Source organism: Ctenopharyngodon idella, chromosome 17 (assembly GCF_019924925.1).
Source record: "Ctenopharyngodon idella isolate HZGC_01 chromosome 17, HZGC01, whole genome shotgun sequence".
In the NCBI taxonomy this organism is placed as follows: Eukaryota; Metazoa; Chordata; class Actinopteri; order Cypriniformes; family Xenocyprididae; genus Ctenopharyngodon; species Ctenopharyngodon idella.
Window position 1 is genome coordinate 25089217 of NC_067236.1, and position 10658 is coordinate 25099874.

The window sequence follows — 10658 nt, forward strand, 5'->3', positions numbered from 1 at the left end:
AATTTAGGAACCCTGTACCTCTGGTTTGATGGTAATAATATAAACGCATTATGCAATTAGGGTGAGAATATATAATTAGCCATTGGATTTCATCAAAAATATCTTAAATTGTGTTCCGAAGATGAACGAAGGTCTTACGGGTGTGGAACGACATGAGGGTGAGTAATTAATGACAGAAATTTCATTTTTGGGTGAACTAACCCTTTAACAATTTGTTGTAATAAGCTCAATCATATAACTTCTCAAGAAGCTGACCTACAATCCTTGAAAATGTTTTATTTGATCAAACTATTAGCATAACAAACTCTTATATCATATGAAGTTGCAGTATACTCATAATCACAGACAAAGAACAACAGAAGAATCTGTTTTCTTACTCCAAATGACCTAAGATGGCAAAGGAAATAGATTCTCTGCTTTATTCTTTTACAGAGAGTATCAACATGATCTTTCCAAGATAACATATCACTCCTAAATACTTTTGTTTTAACCTGTCTGATTTTTTCATTATGAATAACAGGCATTATATGAGCATCAGATGTAGACCCAAATACAATCTCCTGTTTTACTCATATTAACGACAAGATCATTGTTCTCGCACCACTTTACCCTGTTGTTGTAACCCAGGACTGTCGTCATTCAACACAGATATTAAAACAGTGTCATCAGTACTTTAAAATACACTCGTTTGTCATGTCAGTTCAAGTCAAACAATTCAATCATTGTTTTCATATCCCAAACTTTTAGTATTGTTAGTCTTGAAGGCTTCCTCCTGTAAACTTTTGTTTCCTTTAATTTAAATTTTAACTCTGTGTAAATACCCTAACATCCTTATTTTTAAATGCTACTTTCCTCATATGTATAACCTGTTTGATACCTTTAGTCACAAATGGTGTTATTTGGATAAACTTTAATCTCTTTTGTATGTATGACCAACTCCACACAAAAAGTCATTTAACTAGTTCTTTTGCCAAGTGAACCTTCCTCAAACACCCAATTTTCAAATCTCTGAACTATGCACACATATTTCTCGATATGGAAAGTTTCATTAAATAAGGTTAAAGCAATTTGTACATTTTAATTTCTTTATTAATCGTATTAATCCAAACCTCCTCCAGCAAACAATGTCTTCTTGTAATAAGAACCTTAAGTCCCTTAAATTGAGGAAAACCATCTACAGTGTTACAGTCAACAAACTAAATCTAATAAAAAAAATAAACTTTATACAAACATTTCAAAACAGAACCATACTTTAAAAATACTTTATTGGTTACATGGAGTGGATAATTTTCTTTTAGCTTTTAATTAAACATACAAATGTTTAACAAATAAACCACAAACAACAACAAAACTAGTGAAACTAACAAGAAGAAAAAAAAAAAAAAAAAAAAGAAAAAAAAAAAAATCACCCTGAAGTAATAACTTTTAATATTAAACTGTGACTGTGAGGAAACAGACATACGAAAGTACATAGACAAATCATGTTTAAAAATGACATACACAGAAGTTTAAAACGATGCGCTTTAAGACATCCAAAGAGAGAGTAAAAACTGGAGCATAATTTAGTTTAATTCTGACACCTGAGTGGTAGTTTAGAACGTGGTGGCGTACACAGGCTCTCGTTCTCCACCTTTGAACGGTTCAGTGATTTGTTGGTGTTTTCCTTCTTGCTTTTCTTCTAGTTAGACAAAAAGAACAAAATAGTCAAAATCTGCATCTACAACCAATAAGTTTAATCATTTGTCAAGACTAAAGGTGCGGTCACATTTACCACAGTTTGGCAAATATTCATGGCAAAATACAGTCATTTCAATAGAAATCCACATGATTCCATGAGGGTGAAACACAGATTTTGCAAGTTTTTCATGAATTTGCTGCGTTGATCAACAAAAATGAAATGGACTTCTGTGTGAACAGTACTTCATACAATGGCTGCACCATTGACAATGTACCTTTTTTTGCACGTGAAATTCTGCTAATGTGACTGCACCTTAAGCCTATGTATAACATTAAATGGGTCCAAAATGTCTCACCCTGAAGAAGGGAACCCTTCCGTTCTCATAACACATCAAGTTCTCATCAGAACATGACTGTTCAGTAACGTTTCCGTCACTAGAAACACTGACTTCATCCTCCAGAGAGTCCTAAAAACAGAATTGCGGTGTCGCCAGTCCAAACATTAGTATCATCTATAGCATCTTCAAATAAATCTTAATAGATTTTAAAAAGGAAACACTAATAGTGTCTCCACTGATCTGATTTCCTCCTGTAATATAGAAAGAATATGGATGGACTAAACTTGCGATTGTGATACCTGGTCGAGAGGTTTCTCCTCTTCTGCCTCAGTGACGGTCTCACACTGGCTCAGTGCACACTGAAGCTCTTCCTGTTGAGCTCTGAACTCCTCTTCCAGCTCCTCTCGACTCCTCGGCTTGTTCAGCACACGTGGGTACACATACTCCCTACGCTGAGGGGTTGCTCCTGCAAAGATACACATCACATTAATGCCCTGTACACATGGACAGATTATTTGCACTTGAGCAGTGACTATACTCAAAAAGCTATATTTTGAGTATTTCCCTCACAGCTTCTCTCATACCCGTTGGTAAATCTTGCCGTAGCTCTGAGCTGATGAAGTTGTGTACAGTGTCTAGTGTCTGAGTGTTGATGGAGGAGAGGGTCTCTGTGTGCTCCTGCAAGGTAGCATCATCTTTGCTAGTCTGCAATTCCACACGACCCAGGATTCCTTCCACTTCCTGCCGCATGTGACTCAAATGGGCTTCACAGTCCTGAACAGCTTTCTTCCCCTTTTCATCTACAGACTGCATGCACACATAAAATAAAAGGTAAAATAAAGCTTTAGCATGGGCAAATAGTCAGGTGTTTAATTTTCTCCATTCAACAGGTTCAGGACATAGACTGTAAAACAAGATGGACAGTGTTGCAGATTAGTCTGTGCAGTAGTGATCCTGAGGTGGAGCCACGGTATCAAGAATCTCGGCCAATCAAATCGCAAAAGCACAGCTGTCAACCATGACGTTACACCCCATTTTTATAGCATCAAATAACTAGGGGTATTCCGATTGATCGGCCGATAATCGCTTCTAATAATTGGATCAGCGATCTCTCAATGCCAATCTCATTAAAGGGTTAGTTGACCCTGAGCTTTATGAATCTTGTTTTGAATTAGTGATTCGGATCTCCTATCAAACGGCTAAACTGCTGAAATCACGTGACTTTGGCTCTCCGAACCACTGATTTGATTCGTAAAGCTCCGAAGCAGTGTTTTGAAATTGGCTTGACGACGCATAAAGACGCGTGCCTGCCGTGAGAAGTATGGCATGATATGCAGCAGCGCCATCTAAATCTCTGTCCGGCACAGGTAAAATTATAATGCTGAAAGTGAGGTACAATTCATGTTTCTTTATTAAATAACTTAAAGTAATTTGAAAACGGTCTGTTACACGTAATTTCACAAACAGCGTGAGTGAATCACCGCGCGCGCCCTTTCCCTCTCAAAATGCACAAATGGCTTCACATCACATCTGCACTATAACTATAAGCAAGCCGCACACTGAACAGTTGACAGAATTGTCACATGATCAAGGCAGTGCCGCATCACCACTAAAGTTTATAATTTGCATTTCTTTTTGAAATTTGCATTTTAATTTCCAGCTTCAAAAACCTGATCAGAGCACCCTTACAAACTAACCAAAACCAAACTTATTGGAAAAACCAACACTTGAACATGCATCAGCGTGATAAAAAGTACAAAAAAAAACAAAAAACAAACAAAAACCCCCAAAAATCAAGTCCTACATTTTTTTCCTTGTTTGAGAAGACTAGAACTAGAGAAGAAAAAGACGATCACAACTTCTGTTTCTTGCTGACTTTAACAGACTTCAAGGGTGATATTTGAGGCTTAGAAAGTACTGAAAATCAAAATGTGTAAATACAGCTCTGTAAAAAAGTTTTACAACACTAAGTGTGTCCCATTAGGTACCAAAAGTCCTACTACACACACTTGAGGTGTTCATGTCCATTTTAACACTTTAACCAGAAATACGTCATGCAAGTAAACAAATGGTCAAATGCAAAAGCCCGCAAATGGGCAATGAGACAGGACCAAACTAACCTTTAGCAAGTCTTGCACAGCTGTGTCTGTCTCCCTGATGAGTTTGAGCTGTTCCTGGGCTTTATTCTCGGTTGAGTTTCTGGCTTCATTACACCAACTGAGTCCTGACTCAGCCAGCGAGTCAAGCGACGTCTGTAGGAGTCCACAGTATCCGGCACACTCCTCCAGCGCCCTCTCTCCCTCTTCCGTCACTCCGTTCATCTCCGTTATCACTTCGTCCACAGAAGAACCCAGTCGAGCACGAACAGACACAGTGTGCTCCTCGGCCACAGTGCATTTACTACAATAAAAGATGATTTATTAGGGTTTTGTTACAGGAAACATGAAGGTATATGTTGTGAATGTTCGCTCACCTCTGTATGGAGCTCTCTAGGGTTTCTAGAGGAACAATCTGGGCAGATGCTGCTTGTGAAAGACCCTCAAAATCAGTCTGAGTGTCCACTGCCAAGAGATTCAATTGGTTCTGCAAACAATGAACCAGCTCGGCCACGCGCTGTACAAAAGGAACAATTTAAGCAGTTTTAGAATCCTCTAGTGATCAAAAGAGATTAGGCAAAAGTTCTGTCACAGAACTTTAAATGTTTAATTGGTTACATTCATACCCATAAAGCTTGTGAACATCTGAGCCAATCAATTTAACAAGTGTGATTGCTTGGATTAAAGACAATCCTCCTCTTCAAGGATCTGTCCAGGGGTTATAGACCTACCGCCTGATGGCTGTTTCCAGCTTGACTAATCTGTTGCTTGAGCTTGTCGTGTTCAGCACGCAGACTGCTGAAGCCCTGCACAGCGCACTCTTGCATACTGGCCAATGATTCCATGTAAGAGTCAAAAAATGACATCATCTCTGCTTTCAGACCCTGCATCTGTAAAACACATTTTAACATCACTTGTTACAAATCTCAAATAAGCAGTAAACAGGCACAACAGCAGGTCAATCCATTTTATCTCACACATACCTGCTCAGCCAGAGTGTGGTATCTGTGAAGGGTTTGCTTCAGACTGTCATTCATGGCCATGACAGACCTAATTCCTGGCACTGCCTGGGCAACCAGAATCTCCTCTAGATACTGTTTGTGTTCATCCTGGACACAAAAAGATATTGCCAATGAATGGGCAATATTAAAAATATAATGCCTAAAGAACAATGTGAATTTAAGCATCAAGTACACAGTACGAAAAGGATAATCATAAAGAATACAATTAATAGTGTAAAATTGTTAGTGGTTTTAAAAATGATGACAAAGGTAACGATCTAACCCAAATCTAACATTACTGAAAATGCCATTTGTGGTTTCAAGACTACACAGAAATCAAGAATTCAGCCTCGATATAAAAAAAAAAATAAATAAAAAGTGATTCTTACCAGTATTTCCAGCATGCTGTTCTGAGCCTCCTGAGAGAGTTTCTCCTGATGCAACACTCGTTCCTTGCACCGCTCTACTCCCTCTCCAACAGCTCCTTTAATACTGCTGTATGAATCACAGACAGCACCTAACGTCTCCTTAAACACTGTGCCGTTTGTATTCAGCAGCTCACCTACACACAGACATTTAAACAGACATTAATTTGATCAGTTTCCTGGAAGGACTTTTCCTTGAAGTGATTTTAAACACCCCAAAACAGGGATATTACACTGAGTGCGCATCCATGTGACATCTTACCCACAGAAGAGCGGTAATAGTCAATCATAGCAGCATGTTTGTGGCTCTGCTCCTGTAGCGAGGTCTGCATGCTGTTGTAGCAGTTCTCCATGCGTTGGGTGAAGCTCTGCTGGACCTCCCCATTATGAAGCTCCACCTCCTTCTTCCTCTGCAGCTTAGCGTGGAGACCGCTAACATCTTGCGTGCTGGCGTCAGCAGTGTTCAACAGCTGGATGAGAGAGACCGAGTTAGGATAGTGTTCACGTATGCATATATTATCAACGCATCACCAAATGACACTATCTGATTCCTTCTACCATCACAGACCTGGTCAGCAGTGCTGTAGAGTTGAACCTCATTACTCTGGAGTTGTGAAGCGATAAACTCCTCCTGAGTGAGGCGGTGCCTGGTCTCCGTTAGGTCCTTGTGAGCCTCCTCCAGTCTTTGGTTCTTGTCCTGCAGGTCCTCAGTGCACTGGTCCAGTTTTTGCTTACTGTCTGTGAACAAGTCCACAATCTGCCAACACAAGCACAAAATTCAGATACACCGTGACATCACTTTAACACTCAAAAGTGGAAATTGGGCAGGGCTTGTATACATAGAAAAGCAGTAGAAGAATGGATTTGAAAGACGCTCACCTTCTTGAGCTCCTCCTCCATAGCAGCGATCCGCTCGTTGTATTCAGTGATCTGCTCTTCCTGAGACATCAGTTTACTGTTCATATTCCTGCAAAAGAGCAAATAAAGGACGAAATATATTCTGTTTCTTAATTACCTGCTTCAACCAATAATATAAAAAAAGTCTTAAATTAAAGGAACAAACATTTTTAGATTTTCTAAAGAAAAGTGGACTGCATCATTCACAGTTCAGGGTGAATTATGTGCCAAAGTGTAACATTTTGTATAAACCACCTTATCCAAAGACTAATGATCATACACCACCATTCAAAAGTTTGGGGTTTGTATAATGATTCTGAAAAGTCTTACATTCACCAAGGCTGCATTTGTTTCATTAAAAAAAAAAAAAAAAAAAAAAAAAAAAGTAAAATTGAGATTTTATTACAATTTAATATAACATTAGTATTTTAATACATTATAAACAGTAATTTATTCCTGTGTTGGCAAAGCTGATTTTTTTAGCAGCCATTACTCAAGTCTTCAGTGTCATGATCCTTCAGAAATCATTCCAATATGCATATATGCATATATACACACAACTCACTCATAGTTATCAACGGAGAGGTACACTCCATGTTTGTCACGGGTGGCAGCCAGATCTCTTTTCAGTCGCTCAATCTCTTCTGTGTATTCCTGCAACATTTATTTTAGAAAGATGAATGTGTCAATGCTGATGCTGTGTGAACATGAAGAAATTGGGAATATAGTATAACTAATACTATATAAATAAACATGAGTAAAGAATCTTGCCTTTATCAGAGTTCTCTTGGTGAGTTTTTGGTTGACCTCTGGCTTATTCATGATACTCTTGGCCCTGTTAGCATAGTCCAGAGTGCTCAGAGTTTCCTACAATTACATTATAAATCAACATTCCTAATAAAGAAAAACAACAAAAGGAACAGTACAAAGCCAAACAGCACAAGTCATACCTCCAGATTGATGGAAGCAGGAGACACGGTGGCGATAATGGAGGTTTTGGTGCGTCCTCCAAGCGAGTCCTGTAGTATGCGGGTAAGTTTGGACTCCCTGTAAGGCACATGAGGCCCTCTCTCCACCAGAGCCTTGATTACACGACCCAGAGTCAGCAGAGACTGGTTAATGTTGCCAGCTTCACGTGCACGCTTATCCACAGCACCAGACCGCCCGATGTTCTCACTACCCGCTAGATCCACCTGAACAGAGTGACAGATGAGTTGTCGGTTTAAAAATACTTTAACACTGGTGAACTCCCACTATTGAGCCACAGCTGTAGATTAAAATCCCATGGACTGAAGAAAGTAGACTCACCAAGTTCAGTTTTCCAATCTTAACCAGTTCCTCTCCGTCCAGTGTGATCTCTTTCATGTGAATAGTCACGGAGAACACAGAGTGGGATCGACTGGTGGAATAAGTCAAAGGAGAACATTATACACAATGAATAACTTAGCACTGTCATACATTTTCTTAACCTCTTAAATTAGGATGCAAGGATCCAGTTATTACCTGGAGTAAGCGTTCATGAGGGTAGAGGCAGTCTTCCTCTTGGCTGCTCCTCTCTCCAGGATCTGATACACCTCGTTCTTATTGTGCACAGTGATCTCCTCCAGACCTTTAATGGTCACACCCCTCTGAAAAAAACAATTTCAGATTTTAGTGAACATTTTTAAAGGATATATAGATATCTTAGGGAGATATAATGTATTATATCTTTCTGAGGAAACCAATTAGAAGCATACTTTATTTCTGGGATCATCAAACAGTTGTAATCTCTCTGTGACATCAGGAGCAGGGCTGAGCAAGTCAAACAGTTCCTCATTATAGATTTCCAGCAGAGATACCTTCACTGAGAATTCTGTGCCGTTATTGGACAGTTTCTCAAAGATCTGATGAAGAGTTCTAGGAATAATTCCAGCCAGAGGGTCCTGTAAGAGAAAGGGTGAAAGTAGTATAAGGAAGAGAGGAAGAGGGGAGAGAAACAAACAAACAAACAAACAAAAAAAAAACCCTGATCAATCCCTGAGCAGATCAGATCTTGGAAATATTGGTACTGATATCATGGCCCAACAGCAAAACATCAAAGAAAGCATTATTCATTTCCTATGCAAAGAGATATCATCTATATTTAAGCCTTAAAGGTACAGTAGCAAAAAGCAGTTTATTCAGAGGGAGTCAGAATAAGGCTAGAAACTAGAAAAAGTTGCATGAAACTAAATTAAAATAGTTGCTGGTGCAAGAAACGATTATTAACTGCTGCAGAACTGCCAAAATGTAACTCAAATGTTACCTCTTCCCAAGTAAACTCCTCATTGGGCGATCGGTCACCCTCCATTGTGAAGGTTTTCCCTGTTCCAGTTTGTCCATATCTTTCAGCAAACAGAAATAAAACAATATAAATACATAAGATTTTGTGTTTGTTTTTTAATGCCATGCCACCTACTTTGGCTTTTTTCATGGCAAAATTCATAATTGAGCAATTCATTTAAAAACATTTGATGAAAAACATAAAATTTATAAACATAACAGGTAAAACCATCAAAGTTGAATGATACGATATTTAAAGAGATACTCACGCAAATATAGTACAGTTATAGCCCATAATAACTTCATCTAATATGGGGCAAACCACACTTCTATAAACATCAATTTGTTTGGCAGAAGGACCAAAAACCTAAACCAATTGAAATGAGACATTTCATGAGCATTACTGCACAAGAAAAGATTTAAATATCTGTAATGTGGATGTGGGTGGAATACAAGCCAAAAACTCACCATGTCAAAAGTGTATGTTTTTCTTGCGGCTTTGTCCGTGGCACCTCCAGTACGAACCGTCACCTCTTTTCGGTTCTGGTCACAATCAACAACGGTATGAGAGGCAGATTTACGCTCCACTGTGTTGAAGGGCCTGTGAATTACACAGCAGACATGAGAACGGTGTAGACTGAGTTGTTCATTTTGATCTCATAAACATATATAATTTTATTTAGATATTAAAATTCTAAAACATTATTCAAAAAGAACAGAAAACCAAATGAAGAAAAGCCAGTTAAAATCATGGAACTAAATAAGTATCCTCTATTAGCCTTTTCAGGAAAAATTTCAGCAATTATGAAACAAGTAAAACATAAATGATCAAACCATTCTTTTGGCCAACATTGTAATCAATAAATTGTATGAACTGATAATTTAAAGTGTGATAGCTGTACATTTGTAGAGAATACTGTTGGTATCAGAGAGAAGAGGAATAAAAATCAATATCACTGTTCACCTAACAGTTAGGTTAGGCTCAAATAGCATATTTATATAATATAAAGAAAGAAGGTTTTGTATTAGGAGTGCAAAAACCAACATACAAAACCACTGCCAGAGGAAAACACATGAGTGAGGCATGCTTACAATAGCATATATTAAACATAGACAAATACACATATAAAACATGTACCTGCATCGTACAACCACTTGTATATTTCTGCCTTTCTCATCTTTTTTGGCTGCTGGTATCTGTGATGCCATGTTAAAGGAGCGTCTTCTGGGCTCCAGGTCTGAAAATGCCCTTTAAATGTAACCTTTAAACAAAAGCAGGATTCAACTAGCAAAAATAAGTCACACTGAAATGTCGCTTATATATATGGTACATATGCGCCATTTTAAAATATAAATACACAAATATATATACACATCAGATCCATTATTTTGACATTACCTAACCTAAATGGCGCCTAAACAATATAAATTACAAACACAACAAGCTAATGAAAACAAAATTAGAAAATGCACGTACCGTTTAACTTGATATACTTTAAAAGGAGATAAAGTAAGATGGTAAAGCCGTTTAAAATCCCTCCAGTGACGCAGATTGTTTGAATACACTTTATTTGCTGTACGCTCTAACTTCGAGTCTCAAGCTCTGCAGTTAGCTGACTTTGAAAATTGCGCATCTGCAGCTTTAAGCCTATCAAAGGAGAGGGTTTTCTCACCATCCTTCTGATTGGTCTAAAGGAAGCGAGTAGGAGCAGATGCATCACGGGAAAGTGCAGCGTTTTTGAATAGTACTGGATGATGAGCAATATATATATATATATATATATATATATATATATATATATATATATATATATATAGCTGATGTAATTAGGTGTAATTAGGCGTAAATACGACTAAGACAAAGACGTAAATAAGACTAATCAGATAAAGAATAAACATTCAATTAATACTCATTTTCACTGA

General features: G+C 38.0%; 1 protein-coding gene across 1 annotated transcript; it reads right to left on the reverse strand.

Moving 5' to 3' along the window:
• Positions 1 to 1246: 1246 nt before the first annotated feature.
• On the reverse strand, positions 1247 to 10379 carry kif11 (kinesin family member 11). Its single transcript, XM_051868659.1, has 23 exons — positions 10213 to 10379; positions 9874 to 9997; positions 9204 to 9336; positions 9005 to 9102; positions 8719 to 8797; positions 8171 to 8356; positions 7938 to 8062; positions 7743 to 7833; positions 7385 to 7627; positions 7206 to 7301; positions 7000 to 7088; positions 6417 to 6504; positions 6106 to 6294; positions 5800 to 6007; positions 5502 to 5674; positions 5095 to 5220; positions 4843 to 5001; positions 4489 to 4628; positions 4136 to 4415; positions 2600 to 2822; positions 2315 to 2481; positions 2034 to 2144; positions 1247 to 1678 (listed from the first exon to the last, which is right to left on the reverse strand). Exons 2-23 carry the CDS (start codon positions 9942 to 9944, stop codon positions 1568 to 1570), a joined length of 3186 nt encoding a protein of 1061 aa, XP_051724619.1. The 5' UTR covers positions 9945 to 9997; positions 10213 to 10379; the 3' UTR covers positions 1247 to 1567.
• Positions 10380 to 10658: the final 279 nt, after the last annotated feature.

Bases quoted from the DNA above. Each gene is read 5' to 3' on its own strand.
- kif11 (XM_051868659.1), bottom strand. From the start codon at position 9,944: ATGGCATCACAGATACCAGCAGCCAAAAAAGATGAGAAAGGCAGAAAT. The intron at 6,505-6,999 runs GTGAGTTGTGTG...GCTCTTTTGCAG, and splicing joins CTCTCCGTTGATAACTATGA to GAATATGAACAGTAAACTGA. The intron at 5,221-5,501 runs GTAAGAATCACT...TTTTGTGTCCAG, and splicing joins ACAGCATGCTGGAAATACTG to GATGAACACAAACAGTATCT.